Below are 17,111 nucleotides of genomic sequence, written 5' to 3'. Positions count from 1 at the left end.
GAACTTTTACCCCACCCCTAACCTTCTGGGAGAGGAGAGGGGCTGGAGACTGAGTTAATCACCAATAGTCAATGATGTAGTCAATCATGTTTACATAGTGAACCTCCATAAAAATGCCTGAACAGCAGGCTTTGGAGACCTCCTGAGTTGGTAAACATACTGAGGTCCTGGGAGCCTGGCACACACAGAGAGAGCATGGCAGCTCCATATCCCTTCCCCCCATGCCTTGCTCTACCTGTCCTTTCCATTATGCTGTTGCTGAGTGTATCCTTTGTAACCATGTAAGTAAAGTGTTTCCCTGGGCACTGTGAGCGGTTCCAGCAAATAATCAAATCTGAAAAGGGGCATGTGGAGGAGCCTGCAACTTTATAGCCAAGTCGGACAGAAAAGTTCGGGAACCATGGGCGCTCGGTGTTTGTGACTGGCGTCTGGGGTAAGGGCAGTCTTGTGGGAATGAGCTCATACACCTGTGGCGTCTGACACTAACTCTGAGCGGTGTCAGAGCTAAATGAGATGATAGGACCCCCAGCTGGTGTCCAGAAAGTTGTAGAACTGGTTCTTGGTATGGAAAAAACTCACACATGTGGTGTCACAAGTGCTGTGAGCAAATACAGTTCATACTTACCTTCTGAATTCCTATAACACCAAAAACAAACAAACAAAAACCACTAAAGACAAAAACTGAGCACAGTGACTCCCCATTTCCTTTCCTCTCACTGGTCAGGTATTAACGTACTCTAATATCCAAGTAACTTTAACCGTAAGACTGTTCTTTCCTTATGTATGTAAAAATATGCCTCACTATTTAGTCATGCAAACACACAGGAAAATAGTTGTGTATTTGCAAACATTTTAAGAGATGGAAGTGGGGGTAGAGACACCACACCGGAATAGTTCTCCCTTCATGTTGTCATTTCAAGAGACATTATATATTTAAAACACTCCCATGCATGTTTTAAAAGAGCTGGAGTAAAAGAGTTCATTCTTATAAAGACATGATTGTTGAAATGTCTAATAGCCTGTTCTCATAAAGAATTTACTACATAGGACATCCCTGCAATGACTATTGTTTTTTCTCTGGTCACCAAATTATTTAATTCTACTCCTGCTTAAGTAAATGAAACAATATCAACATGTTATCAGTGTCAATTTTTGTCACTTTGCATGAATTGCAAGGAATTTCTTCATAAGTATAAATAGGAAGTAAAAGGAAAGCAACATCAAGTCTTACAATGCTTTAAAGATCATCAGAAAGTCTCTCTGTGCCTTAAAACAAATTATCATATTGTAATTTACAGTAAGATACAGATACACATTTGTTTGTGACAGTCCACTCTAGTAACCACTAAACTTGATTCTTAATATTGCACTTCACTTCTAAGTTTTGAGCTACTGCACTTTAGATGAAACCGAGAGATACACTTTCAATCACATCATTTTAAGTTCACTTATTGCTATCCACTCATTTTCTTCCCTAATAAAACAAGGTGGTGTTTTATTAAACTATTTTCCTTCCTCAACCTATTTGCATAGGAATATGAACTTCTGGTTCCCGTCAAATGAGTCTTTATTACCAAGACAAGAATGTAAATTCATGTAGTTTCTCTGTGATTTTGCAATAGGCACCAAATACTGACTGCTAATGGTTATGAATATTTATCAGTTGCTGTTATTAAAAGGACAGTTTTTTTTCCTCCCAGAGTTTTTGAGTACACAATTTCAAAATGTTACTCCATCTGTCAATGTTTTCTGAAAACAGTACCAACCTTCTTTTTTATCTTCTGGAGTAATCTTCACTTTTGTATCTGTTATATCTTTGAATGAAGCCAGAAAAAGTACCACATCTCCTTTCTCATTCTTTATAGGAACAATATCCAATAGGCACCAAAATGGAGACCCTGAAATGGTAATAAAAACACAAATCAACCACTGCCTCGTGTTTTTTCTATGAAAATCTCAATCATTAGTGGCACAGTTAATAAAGTCCTTACTGTTTCCCTCTATCCCACACCTCCCCTCCAAAATCTTAAAAATGTCAGTTTTCAGATTCCATAAATGTCTGGCCCCTATGCATATCTCTCCATTCTCAAATGAAATGCTTTCTTTGGAAATAAGGCTGTATTTTAAACAAAAACACTTGTCTGTGCTGAGATATTTCTGCTTATGTAATTTAAACTGTATTTCTTTTTTGAACTTGTTGATGTTGAAGCATTCCACTTTATGAAACATTGCCCCTCCCCACGCCCAGCATGCACGAGTTGCTAAATAAAGACCTTTGTTTCACACAAATTTGCTGGAGGTTTATTTAGTCAATTTAAAAATCAATGATTGCCCACCAGAATGGCTAAAGTAAAAAAAGATGGAAAATACCAAGTTTGGGCCAAAATGCATAGTCACTTGAACTCTCATACATTAGTGGCTGGTCACAAATTAGTACATATATACCTTAAAAACTGTACAGCAGTATTAAGATAAATTCCCACAATAAACATTAGGCAGCACTGTGAATGAGCATTATACAATAATTGGCGTCAGATGGATGAATGTCACTAACATAACACTGAGCAAAAGTAGCCAGTTACAAATGAGGAGAATGCATTTACGTTAAGTACAAAATAGACAAAACTCACCTACAGTGCTAAAAGTCCCGTTGGCGGTTTGGAAGATTGTGATTCAAAGGGGATACAGGTTGGGGAGTTCTGGGATCCTGGTCAAGTTTTGCTTTATGACCTTTATGTTAATTACACAGAAGTGTTCAAGTTTTGAAAACCCATCAAACTCTACACTTATGCGTGTCTCTTTTTCCATATATACGTTTTACTTCAAGAACATATTTTTTAAGGATTTCACTTATTTGCTTGTCAGAGAGACAAAGGAAGCACAAGCAGGGGGAGTGGCAGGCAGAGGGAGAAGCAGGCTCCTCTCTGAGCAGGGAGCCCGATGTGGGACTCCATCCCAGGACCCCAGGATCATGACCTGTGCTGAAGGAGGATACCACCTAGGTCCCTCAATAACATGTTTTCAAAAGGGATAATCAAGTTCAATTCTATGTTTTGAGCAAAAGAACTCTGAAAATACCATTAGTAGCTTCAGATTCAAACCTAAGGCTCATATTTTGAAATGTATTTATATATCTTAAAATATGCATTTTAAGAATATATTAAAATCCTAATACTAGATTTCCTACTAAAAAGCATTCCTGGGCAAAAAAAAAGAAAAGAAAAGAAAATGGAAAAAATTTATTGCTTAAAAACAAAACTATTAATCTTTTAATTTTTTTTTTTTTTTAATTTGACAGGCAGAGATCACAAGCAGGCAGAGAGAAAGGGAAGCGGACTCCCTGCTAAGCAGAGAGCCTGATTCCAGGACCCTGAGATCATAACCTGAGCCGAAGGCAGAGGCTTTAACCCACTGAGCCACCCAGGCGCCCCTCAAAACTATTAATCTATTTACATATGTTTTTCCTTCATTTTTCTTTTGATGGAGGGAAAAACCCTTAATAGTGTGAATTTCCACCTTATTTGGGTGATGATTTCAAATTTGTAATACAAATTTGACAAAAGTAATAGCCAAAAATACCTTTGATGGGCACCTGGGTGGCTCAGTCATTAAGCGGCTGCCATCGGCTCAGGTAGTGATCTCAGGGTCCTGGTATCAAGCCCCACATCAAGCTCCCTGCTAGGCGGGAAGCCTGCTTCTCCCTCTCCTGCTCCCCCTGCTTGTGTTCCTGTTCTCGCTATCTCTCTCTCTCTGTCAAATAAATAAATAAAATCTTAAAAAAAAAGGAAATGCCCTTGGTATTTCTTGATATTTTAAGTTGTTTTGTATATACTGTATTAGATCTCACAATTTCCCAAACAACAGATGTAACCATCCAACCTTGGAATCTACCAGTTTTTTTCTTACTTAAGCACACAATAAAGGAGTTGATATAGGGGTTGTCTGACATAAAAATCACCTTTTATTTTAGTTGCTGTTGTACTTTTTGGAAAGTGTGTTTGAATACACATATAATAAGCATATGTAGTGCGCATGGAGTAGGTACCCAATCTGGGCATCCTCCTAACAGCTTCAGCACCATGGATTCTTCCATGCTCTCCTGACTGAAATCTATGGTTTCCTTTCATTCATATTCTTAAACATCCATGCCACAGCAATGCCATTTCAACCTCCCATCACCAGGCTCCGGGAGACCTGAGATCTAACCATAGCTCCCACATTAACTAGCCCAGGACCATGGAGGACTCAAATTAACTTCCTTCCCCAATTAATTTGGTTCCCTCAATTGCAATACTCTCATATCCATCAGTCCACTGGTAGAAAGAGCAACTCAAAAACCATGAGGTAATAAATCAACTCTATTGTCTATGACTAATGGGGAAACCTTATAAATGAGCCATATCCCTGCCCAAACACTACTATCCCCATCATCCCAGAATGGCCCTTAATTCTAATTTTTTCTATAGCCACTGTTTCGAGGTGGGAGCTGTTTTCACTAATGCTGTGCTATGGTAGGAACAAAAAGACCTATCAGGGCAAGCTATCAATCAGACCCTAGACATAGTAACAGTGGGGACGTGGAAAACAGTATGAATCTGATATTTGGGATCACAATTTAAAGCATGTCTCTGTCAATTATCTTGCAAAAACATCACCCAAATCAGAACAGAAGCTATTAATTTTCTTGAAAATCCATTTTATCTGAGCACTCAGTCAAGCATCATTATTGTTTCCACAGAGCCTTTGAACAGGGGCACCAAAGTATTTTAGAGAGAGGCAAAAACATGTCAGGTGAGAGAGAGCCAAGAGAGTGCTGCCCACCAGACAGTATCTCAAATCACACAGCATTCCTTTCACATCATGTTCCGGGGAAGCCGAAAGATCACTTTGTGATTTGTCTTTTAAGTTACAATGAGGTATAACCTTGGACATTTTGTAAATTCAGTAAAAGTTCATTAACACGGGTCCCTATAATTTCAAATTTTGTAATGATCTGGCATGTATTAGGCTGAGGTCTGCCTTTCTATTACACATATGACAAAAAACTGTATAGAGGCACACCTCGGAGATACTGTGGGTTTGGTTCCAGACCACACCAATGAAGTAAATATCATAATAAAGTGAGCTAAAGAACTTTAAAAAAAAAAGATTTATTTATTTATTTATTTATTTTAGAGAGAAAGAGAAACAGTAAGGGGAGGAGGAGAGAGAGAGAGAGAGAGCACGAGCTCCTGAAGCAGACTCCCCAAACGAGCACAGAGCCTGAGGCAGGGCTTGTTCGCAGGATGCTGAGATGGAAACCTGAGCAGAAACCAAGAGTGGGCCGCCCAACCAATTGAGCCACCCAATTGCCCTGGGTTAAATGACAATTTTTGGTTTCCAGTGCATATAAAAGTTATGTTTACACTATACAGTAGTCTATTAAGTGTGCAGTAGCATTGTGTCTAAAAAGACAATGTACATGCCTTAATTAAAAATATTTATTTCCCTAAAAAAAGTGCTAACCATTATCTGAGGTCTCAATGAGTTGTCATCTTTTTTGTTAGTGGAAGGTCTTGCCTTGATGTTGATGGCTGCTGAGTGATCAAAGGAGGTTGGTCGCTGAAAGCTGGGGTGGCAGTGGCAATTTCTTAATATAAGACAGCAATGAGATGCGCCACATCAATTGACTCTTCCTTTCTTGAGTGATTTCTCTGTAGCATACGGTGCTGTTTGATAGCATCTTACCCATAGTAGAGTCTTTCAAAATTGGTGTCAATCCTCTCAAACCTTCCTGCTGTTTTATCAACTAAGTTTATGTAATACTCTAAATCCTTTGTTGTTATTTCAACAACCTTCAAAGCATCTTCACCAGAAGTTTCCATCTCAAGAACCACTTTCTTTGCTCATCCTCAAGAATCAACTCTTTATCCATTAAAGTTTTATCATGAGATTGCAGCCGTTCAGTCCTATCTTCAGGCTCCATTTCCAAGTCTATTTCTCTTGCTATTTCCACCATATCCACAGTGACTTTTTCCATTGAAGTCTTGAAACCTTCCCAGTTGTCCATGAGGGTTGGAATCAACTTCTTCCAAACTCCTGTTAACGCTGATATTTGGACCTTCCCTCTTGATGGCATTTAGAATGGTGAATTCTTTCCAGGTTTTCAAAGTACTTTTCCCAGATGCATCAGAGGAATCACTATCTATGGCAGCTACAACCTTACAAGATGTGTTTTCTTTTTTTTTTTCTTTCCTCAGAGATTTACTTATTTTAGCCAAATGCAGAGCCTGACACAGGACTCTATCTCAGAATACTGCAATCACGACCTGAGCAGAAATCAAGAGTTGAAGACTTAACCAACCGAGGCAACCAGGCACCTCCAAAATGTGTTTCTTAAGTAAGAAGACCTGAAAGTCAAAATTACTCTTTGAGGGGAACCTTGGTGGCTCAGTGGGTTAAAGCCTCTGCCTTCAGCTCAGGTCATGGTCCCTGGTTTCTAAGCCTGAGCCCCGCATTGGGCTCTCTGCTCAGCAGGGAGTCTGCTTCCTCCCCGCCTGCTCCGCCTGCCTCTCTGCCTACTTGTAATCTCTGTCAAATAAATAAATAAATCTTTTTTTTTTTTAAAGGATTTCATTTATTTATTAGGCAGAGAGAGGAAGGGAAGCAGGCTCCCCACTGAGCAGAGAGCCCGATGTGGGGCTCACTCCCAGGACCCTGAGATCATCACCTGAGCCAAAGGCAGAGGCTTTAACCCACTGAGCCACCCAGGTGCCCCTAAATAAATAAATCTTAAAAAAAAAAATTACTCTTTGATCCATGGGCTGCAGAACGGATATAATGTTAGCAGGCATGAAAACTTTAATCTTATTGTATAACTCTTATAACTCTTATAACTCTTATCAGAGCTCTTGGATGACCAACTGCATTATTAATGAGCAGTAATACTTTGAAAGGAATTTTTTTTCTGTAAGTCTCAACAGTGGGTTTAAAATTAAAATATTCATAAATCATATTATAAACAGAAGTGCTATCATCCAGACTGCCATCAAGAGCAGGTAGAGTAGATTTAGCATGATTCTTAAGGGCCCTGGGATTTTTCCTGGAATGGTCAATGAGTATTAGCTTCAACTTAAAGTCACCAGCTGCACTAACCCCTAAAAAGGGAGTCAGCCTGTCCTTTGAAGCTCTGAAGCCAGACATTAACTTCTCTTCTCCAGCTATGAAAATTCTAGAGGCCATCTTCTTCCAATAGGAGGCTGTGTTATCTACATGAAAATCTGTTACTTAGCACAGCCTCCTTCACTAGTTATCTTAGCTGGATCTTCTGGGTCAGCGCTGGCTGCTTCCCCTTAAACTTTGATGTTATGGAGACGGCTGCTTCCCTTAAACCTCATGAACCCACCTCTGCTGTCCGCAAAGTTTTCTTCTGCAGCTTCCTCACTTCTACCAGCCTTCACAGAATCGAAGAAAGTTAGGACCTTCCCCTGGATTAGGCATTGGCTTAAGGGAATGTTTGGTTGGGTTGAACTTCTATCCAGACCACTCAGACTTTCCCCCTATCAGCAATGAGTCTGTTTCACTCTCTTAGCACTCACATGTTCATGGCAGTAGCACTTTTAATTTTCTTCCAGAACTTCCTTGCATTCACAACTTAGCTGTTTGGCACAAGAGGGTTAGTTTTTGGCCTATTTTGACTTCCAACATCCTTCCTCACTAAACTTAACGATTTCTAGCTTTTTGACTTAAAGTGAGAGACATGCAGCTCTTCCTTTCATGTGAATACTTAGAGACCACTGTAAGGTTGTTAATTGACCTAATTACAATATCGTTGTGTCTCAGGATATAAAGGGGCCCAAGGAATGAGCGAGAGACAGGGAATGGCCAAGTAGTAGAGGAGTTGGAACACACACATTTATTGATTTAAGTTTGCCATCTTATACAGGCAATGTTGGTGGTACTCCAAAACAATTAAAACAGTAATATGAAAGGTGGCCAATCGTGGTCACCAAAACAAATATAATAAATAGTGAAAAAGTCTGAAATATTGGGAGAATGGCCAAAACGTGACACATAGGCACAAAGTGAACAAATGTTAGAAAAATGGCACAATAGAGTTGCTCTATATAGGGTTGCTACAAACCTCTGATTTGTAAAAAGCACAATTATTTGTGAAGCACCATAAAGTAAAGCACAATAAAAGGAGGTATGCCAGTACGAGCGAAATAGTTGAAGGGAGGTACTGAGTTCTTTCTTTCCTCCCTCCTTCCCTTCTTCCTTTCTTCCTTCAGCTTCTCCTTCAGATTTATCCACAACATCCGCCTTACAGATATACCTTTGGCTACCTCTAAAATTAGAAAGCAAAGCATATGCCACTTGCTTCTTCCAGAATTACCATGCAGGTAGGCAAGATCCTTCGCAATGTGATCACTTATTCATCCTTTCCCTGCTTTCCTGAATTTCTCTACCAGGCGCTCTGCCCTGACTCTCTGACGACATCTCCATCCTTGCATGACTATAATCATTCAATGCTACTCCCCAAGGCTGGCCTCTTCCTCTCTACCCGACAGGCATAGTAATGATCACGCAACACCTTCCGGTCAGCAGTAATTCAAGTCTGGTTGCGATAAATCTCTTGGAAAGCTAAGGCGGGAGGCAGCACATTCCTCAGCCTCAAATTCAGAGGTGAAGGATTCTTAAAACAGGTTAAAGGGCAGAAATCTTGTGTCAATTTTAAGTCCTTCTGTGTACAGCAGCAGTAATTACCATGTGGGCTGGTGAGTGCTAAAACAGACGAGGCTCTGCCAGGATTTAAGTTAATAACACCTTTGACTTCCATGGATAAATACAATTCGTGGGGAGGAAACAGGATTTATACCCTACATGGTAAAATGTATTTTGGGGATTGTATAAATAATTACACAGTGCTCAAATCTAGTGGAATGTCCCATGTCTCCACTTCGGTACTTCCTTCTTCTTCATTGGGAAACAAGAGTGTCGGAGAATTTGACTTGCTATTTGTATTGTAAGAAGACTTAGATGCTTCCTACTCACCCACAAAAGGTTAAACTTGGTAATAAGCAAAAACGAAGGATAAGGTTTCCAGTATGAGTTCAAGGCTTAATAACGAAATATAAGGAGGTCAGATATAAAAGTAAATCAAATTGTGAGCTCTTCCTTTCTCTTTAGTGACTTTGCTGTCCTGATGAGATTCAAATTGCATTTCCCAGTGTACCTCAGTAGCAGAAAAGGGGATACAGACACTGCCTATCCTCAAATTTCTTCTTTCAAGCAGAACTTTGATTGGATTTTTTTATGATAAATATGTGTGATATATAGTCTTTGAAATGATTACTACAGTAATGTAATACCCTAAGTGTTAACAGCATCAACACTATGCAATCTAAACACTTTCAGGCGCTCTTCATACTTCACACTAAATCTGATGAGTCTGGTTCCCAGCAACTATTGTCTCGATGCTACTTATCCATGATGTAGCGAAGAGTTTGGTAGTTTTTAGAAATTAGTCCAGGAGGTAGGCAATGAGGCAGGGGTGGGAAAGGGACTGCAGATGAGTACACAAAGGATGCTCCTGATGGTGAGGGATGATGGGACACTCGTATCTATAGCAGGAGGAGACAGCAATAATGGGAATACCAACTGAGTCTATCACCGAGCCCTTAGGTACCCTTCCTCTTTACCACATTTGCTACTACTGCCTTCTCCCGGTTTTACTCACATCTCATCCACTCTTCAAAAGTGTTCTTCCTGCCTTTAGGTTTCCTGCCATGCTGCTTCCAATAAGCGGTGAAAATATAGGATATTGAGTAAAAACATCCAATTGTTTTTCACTGCTTACTTAAAATATTAACATAGCATTCCAGATTCTTTACCAATATGGGAGGTCTATTTTCAAGGGACCAAAAAAACCAAACCAAACCAAACCAAAACAAAACAAAACCCAGGAATGGAATGCGTAGTATGAAGAAGTGACCTAACGGAAGGTTCATATTAAAAAGGAGGGGGAAGTCCCGTGGAGGACCCACAACTGCATGGGGGACAAGCCTTAATAGCAGTCTCCCCCAGCCCTTCTCAGCCTTTGTACTACACTAAGGGATGAAAACAAAGATTCTTTGGTGAAATAGGAGGTAAAGGCTGTACCTTATCTTTGGGAACCCCTCCAAGGGCTATCCATCCACAGTGCAGCCTCTGTATGTCTCAGGTCTTTGCTCTGTCCCCATTGCATTTTCCTTGAGTAAACACCCTTCCTCTACATGCCCCAGGGTCTTAGGGACCCAAAGTAAAGGGCACTAGGACCCCAAGACCTGTGTAACAACAGAGGGTAGAGTGGAGTTGGTAAGAGATTAACAGACCCGCTGGAGACCTCCTGAGCTGGGCAGTGGACTAAGGATACTTTTCATATCAATATTTAATAAAAAAGGAGGATCTTATAGAAACAATGTGTTTTAAATTTGTTTCTATGTAGGAAAAAAAAAGACTGGCAGAATGCACACAAAATATTAATAGCGATGGCTTGTGGAATTATAGTTTCATCTTGTGTCCTTTCTTCTCAGGATCCTTATTTTCAATTTTTCTAGAACAAGCATTAAAGAATACATAGTGGGGGTCTAGTAACTCTAGAGATTTGAGGTAAGAAATGACAAGAAGTTCGAGACAGGGCAGTAAGAGTTAGGAGGTCGTATTTCAGGGGAGATCACTTTTTACATATTCCAGTGATTTAAGTTTTAATAGATATTCCAAAGACAGAGAGAGAGAGAAAGAGGAAAGAAGGAAGGAAAGATAGATATCAAATCAAGTGATGTTTAACTGATTTGAAAGTGCCAAGTTTTGTTTTGTTTTCGTTTGTTTCGTTTTTCCATGTTGTTCCAATAAAAACCTTATTCCTCTTCCAGGAGCATGTAAAGCCCTTTTTAAGAAATCCCTAATCATCAGGAAAAAGAGGAGGCTGGGAACCTGAGATCCAAAGAAATTTCCTCAAGATGTGCTTTTGTCAATAGTTGCACCATCCTTGTTCAACAAATCATTGATTATGTTATTGACCATATTATTTGCTTCAAGAAAACCAAACCGCTTCTGCTGGTAAAGAGAATTGAAAGGGTTTTCCACACATGGTTAAACACAAATCCAGCTGGGATAGGTTTAGAGGAGGAGCCAGGACAATTGGGTACAGTCCAATAAGAAATAGGAGATAAGGAGGTCCTGATGATGTAAACAATATAATGCACACAGCCAGAACCCAGTGATAGCTGTCACTGCAGTTTCCATTATGTGCTAGACACTATGCCACGTGCTTTACATGCTCTTACATCTAAACTTCTCATTGATCAATCTGACCAATATTTTACCAAACTGAACCACATTTTACAAATAGGGAAATTGAGATATGCAGTATTTTCTTCAGAGTCACACAGCTGTTAAGTGCCACAGGGCAGAATTTAAACACAAATCTGAGTTTGATTTTCTGATTTTGCTTTACTACAATATTCTGGGAATGATCTTGTTCTATAAACAATGTTTTAGGAATTGAGTTTCATTATCATTTAATTTTTCTCCCCATACTATAGGATGTAATGATACATATGCTTTATTAAATACCATAGTGTAATAGAAAAAAATGAAATAAAGCCTTAGGATAATCAACAAATTTCTCTCAATCAAGAATAGGAGTATAACCACTCTCTCTCTTTCTCTTTTTAGATTTTATTTATTTTTTTTTTCAGTACTCTCTTCACCCATCATGGGACTCAAATCTACAACCTGGAGGTCTTTACAATCACATTTACCAACTACCAAGCCAGCCGGGCCCCTAGAACCTCTCTTTGAAACAAGATTCAGCTACTTTAGATTGGAATACATCCCTCGTTAAGATACACATGGCTCTTAAAGTTGCTTCAGTATCCAATAAGACTCTGGGATGTGAAAACCACCACGAGTGCTACTTTCAGTCCCCATGTTGAGATAAAGAGAATGTACTCATAAAAGCTTCCTGATTACTCGTGTAAGTTTTTAAGGGTAGTAACCTAAGTCTTTAATGTAAGTAGCACCATATTCTGACCTCATTCACAAAGCATTTGTCTGACACATCCTCCCAATATGTTTTTGTCTCTTGCTTTCTTAGGAACCTCCAGAAATGGTCATCTCTGTACCGTGGCAGCTCTAGGTAGGACACACAGTGATATCCCCTGGATTTATCTCTTCTAAGACTGGAAAATACAAAGAGCACTGACCCCAGTCAACTCTGAGCTATGGCTCTCTATTTCAACAATCCTCTGGGGGGAAAGAGGCCAAATGTGATGGGCAACTTTAAGGAAGCAGAAAAATGTCGGATTCAATGGGCTTGGATTTATGATTGCTATTTGTAAGTCACTTCCTTCTGAGAAGAAGACACTGAAGCAAACTTGCACCCCTGATACTTGACTTTAAGAAAAGCAATTTAAGATTTCTTCAAACTTACTGTTGTTCAGTGAAAAAGAACTTCCCTTAAATCAGAATTAGAGGATCAAGTTAACTCTAATTGCACAAGGCTGCCATTGGAGGAATCTATGGTCTTTTCAGGGCAATGGAATAATTGTTGGTACCATTAATCATAATACCCACAAGAATCCAGCATGGACAAGGGGTTCTGGGATTCTAGGATTACTTCATTGAGGACCCAAAAGAAAATATTTGGAGATTACGTTGCAAGTGATTGGAAATTAAGTTATTCATTCAACAAATATTTATTGAGTGCCCTCTATGGTTGGGAACTGTTCTATGTGTTTGGATATATCAGTAAACAAAATAGGATAGATCTCTGTCCTCTGCCTCAAGAGACTGTACATTCTACTTTGGAGAGAAAAACAATAAACTATAAATAATCACATAGTTTATTAGAAGGTTTTAATGCTGTAAGAACAACAACAACAATGACAACAAAAGGGGGATTAAAGAATGTGGGAAAGGGGGAATGATAGTCTCAGGAAATCATTCATGGATGTGCGACTTAATATTGTTTTTGAATATTAATGACTTTATGTGTGCCATTGTAGGTCCTCTTAGAAGCCAATGATGAGAACACCATAATGCAGGTCTCAGGTCAAGCAAAGGAGAGAGGGAAGGAAGAAAACCTGGACAACAGTGTCTTAGACTGCAGTGCAGTTGTAACGAAAGTTCACCAAGGTCATCATGGAGTCACCCAGCCAAAATGACGAACAGGGCAGTTCCGTACCGCCAGGAACAGACTGTTTAGCACCTCTACTTCACTCAGTCATGGGTTGGAAGCTGCCCATAGAAAGCCTGGCCTCTGTACCGACACAGTGAAATGGTTTCAGAGCACAAGAGCTGGGCCGTTAGCCAATTACTCTCCTGTAATCAGATACAAGAGGCACGTTCTCATGGTTACCACAATTAGCAGAGCAGATTATGTCACATTTTTGGCAGAATTGCATCCATGCCCTACCTCGTGTCACTGAACCTTCTTATTCCACCAGAAACCAAAACACCCCTCTGCAGGCAGCCCTGGTAGAACCATCAAATGTAGTGCTCCGACACCCTCCCTGGAAGGATGGGCGCATAGTCCATCCTGGGCCAATCAGTCTTTCTTTTCCAGCAATTTTGATCTTGAACAGAGGGACCCAAGATCAAAAATGGAGCAAGCAGATTCATTTAACAATGAAGGCTAGAAAAATCTTTCTGATTATTCCTACTACCTAGACCTTACAAAAAACTACTGCTTCCTGTCTTTTTTAAGAGATGGCTGCTCATTCCTTTCTTTGGTTCTATAAGTTATAACATATGTTTTTATTTTATTTTATTTTATTTTTATTTATTTATTTGACAGACAGACATTAGAAATAGGCAGAGAGGTAGGCAGAGACAGAGAGAAGAGGAAGGAGGCTCCCTGCTGAACAGAGAGCCCAATGTGGGGCTCGATCCCAGGACCCTGGGATCATGACCTGAGCCAAAGGCAGAGGCTTTAACCCACTGAGCCACCTAGGCACCCCACAACATATATTTTTAATAAACTAGTATTTTTGCTTCAGATAACCAGAATCCATTTGTGTTGCTGATGAGGAACCCTAATTACAGAATGATATATTTAGAAAAGGAGAGTCAAGATGTAATGGAAGAATACAGACCTTAGATGACCTTGCATGTGGTCGAGTCCTGGATTCTGCATTTACTTACTGAGTTGGCTCAAATATAATTTTTACACCTGTCTGCACCACATCTGCATACTGGATTTACCATTGCTTCTCATGGTTAAGGACTTTGAAGAGGCCAATATGTCCCAAAGTATTTTACACTTTTTGACTACCTATACAAAATAATGACTATACCTGTACATGTAATGCTTTCATTCTTTATCTATTAAAAAACAATCAGGGAGGTGCCTGGGTGGCTCTGTTGGTTAAGCATTTACCTTTGGCTCAATTCACGATCCCAGGGTCCTGGACGGAGCCGCACTGGGCTCCCTGCTCAGCAGGAAGTCTGCTTCTCCACCTCCCTTTGCCCCTCCCTTCACTTGTCCCCATTCACTCTCTCTCTCTCAAATAAATAAAATCTTTTTAAAAAAATCAGGCACAACTATGGTTCAATATTAATATTTGTTAAAGCTAGGCAATAGTATAGATATAAAGCTAGGTGACTATTGGTTGTAAAAATCTCTGTGTACGTATGAAACATCTTGTGATTTTATTTTTAATTAAGGAAACATTACTCTGGAAAATGGAGAATTATTCAGCACTTACTTGAACATCTAAGCTAGTATTAAACTGCAACATAAAGTCAGCTCAAATTGCTGGGGTTAGAAAGATCTTTGAGATGATGGAATGAAACTCTTTACTGGAAAGATGAAAATACTGAATTCAGAGAGGTTGAGTAAACCATTCAGAATGGTTAATGTTAATTGTCGTTAGACCTCAAGTCATAGGACTTTCAGTTTCATGGGCTTTGTGCTAAAACACAAAACACAGTGCATTTCCCCAAGGATTAAAAGAAATATTCAAAGGCTTAATAATGATCACATGAGTGAATAATCTGATTTTGATATCTGAAAAGGAAAATTTATACTTGCATATATTATTGATAAAATAATCCAGGACACATAACAAATTCAGCGTGATCAAGTTTGGGGGTTTGGGTTTGTTTGTGTTTTTTTAAGATTTTATTTATTTATTTGTTTGACAGAGAGAGCACACGAGCCAGGGGATTGGGAGAGGGAGAAGCAGGCTCTCTGCTAAGCAGGGAGGCCGATGTGGGGCTCTATCCCAGGGCTTTGGGATCATGACTTCAGCCAAAGGCAGATGCTTAACTGACTGAGCCACCCAGGCACCTCAAGTTTTGTGGGGTTTTTAAAAGATTTATTTTATTTATTTGAGAGAGAAAGTTTGGCCGCACTTATGCACACACATACACATGCACGGGCAGAAGTAGGGACCGAGGGAGAGATAGAGAGAGAGAGTGAAGCAGGCTCCTAGCTGAGCTGAACGTGGGGTCCGGTGCAGGGCTCTATCTCACGACCCCTGAGATCATGACCTGAGCGGACATCAAGAGTCATTTAACTGGCCGAGCCACCAGGCACTCCAGGCCAGTATTTTTTTTTTTTTTTTAAGCAGATTTGGGAATAGAATATATGTTTAAAAGTTTGAGCAAGTGAGATCAAAATGATGGGAAATGTGTTCTATGGGAGAAAGCAGATATTTTGAGATGAGAATTTGGAAACAAGGAAACAGAAATTGAAAAGAAGCGTTAAGGATCTCATGACAATTCTCCAGTGTATAAATACATGGTTGCAGTTTTAGGTGTCATTTTAGCACTTTCCAAGAACATGCAGACAACAAACATACTGAACATTTCTTCCATTGTGCAAACTCGACTCTTAGCAAAGACTCATGAACACAGCGCCAGATTGCCCTGAGTCACAACTTGGCAGGCACACTGAAGCAAAACAGTTAGACGCTTCCCCAATTTACTGCTCCTCCCCTAAAATGGAGCTGATCCCTCACCAGAACTTGAGGCCAAACCCCACTGCCCAGGTGAGCAGTGCCCTTCATGCACTGGCAAGTCTGTCCCAAGACACTCTTTTGTGAAATCTGAATCACGCATAACATTTTCTCACTCGCTTCCCTAAGATTATAGGCATCTTTTCTCCAACAACAACAAAAGTACATTTCGATCCTGTACAGTAATTAAAACATGACGATTTAGAATGTTTCTAAATCATGTGGGCCCCAATTCGATACTCCTTAACGGATCTGGGACATTCATCTTCATAGGTCAGCAAACTTCTGGAGAGAGCCGGGTCGTCAATATTTTTGGCTCTGCAGTTCAGACATCCTGTCTCAACTATTCAGCTCTGCTATTGTAGTGACAGAACAGTAATAAACAACACATAAGCAAATGAGCATGGCCATTTTCCAATAAAACGTCCTTTATAAAACCGGCATCCTGCCAAAGAAGCCTATAAACTCCCGTGTTCTAGGAATTAATCCTTCATTCCTTGGGCGTTGTGACCAGACTCAATACTACCAGACTGTTTAAGAAGCACTATCTGTTAGAGGCACCTGGGTGGCTCAGTGGGTTAAAGCCTTGGCCTTTAGATCAGGTCATGATCTCAGGGTCCTGGGATCAAACCCCATGTTGGGCTCTCTGCTCAGCAGGAAGCCTGCTTCCCCTCTCTCTCTGTCTGCCTCTCTGCCTACTTGTGATCTCTGTTCGTCAGACAAATAAATAAAGTCTTAAAAAAAAAAAAAAAGCAGCACTATTTGTTAGTGCAAGAACCAAGTAGAACCTAGACTGTGAATGTCATAGCGGTGCATTCTCAAAGAAGATTGTCCAGATGATTCTTTTTTTCCTAAATGGAGGGTAGTCATTTCCTTTCTCTTTTGATAATGAAAATATACTTAATTATACTTCACCTAAAAATAAGCTTAATGACCTTAGAGGGATCTCTAACAAGGCATGTCTTGCAATTCCATTAACAGAAGCAACGTGGGATTCTGACATTGAGTACGAATTTTGTGAGTTGCATCCCAAAAGCAAAATACATGCAAATCAGAAGAGAAAAGAGTCAAATGGAGATGGGTCAAAGAGTCTACAGACTCAGGCCAAAGCAACTAGAAGCTCAAATA

The 17,111-nt window shown here is 39.9% G+C and overlaps 1 protein-coding gene across 3 annotated transcripts in view; it reads right to left on the bottom strand.

Annotated features, from left to right (window-relative positions):
* Positions 1–17,111, bottom strand: part of KCNH8 (potassium voltage-gated channel subfamily H member 8) — a 373,867-nt gene that overhangs the window by 214,139 nt on the left and 142,617 nt on the right. For all 3 annotated transcript variants that reach the window (XM_082729065.1, XM_082729066.1, XM_082729067.1), the window contains exon 3: positions 1,767–1,898. In XM_082729065.1, coding sequence (XP_082585191.1) covers positions 1,767–1,898 — 132 coding nt within the window. The remainder of the gene's footprint in view (positions 1–1,766; positions 1,899–17,111) is intronic.

This window comes from Mustela nivalis, assembly GCF_964662115.1.
Source record: "Mustela nivalis genome assembly, chromosome: 1".
NCBI lineage: Eukaryota > Metazoa > Chordata > Mammalia > Carnivora > Mustelidae > Mustela > Mustela nivalis.
Note: the sequence above shows the minus strand (reverse complement) of the source record. Positions and strands in the feature narration are given on the sequence as shown.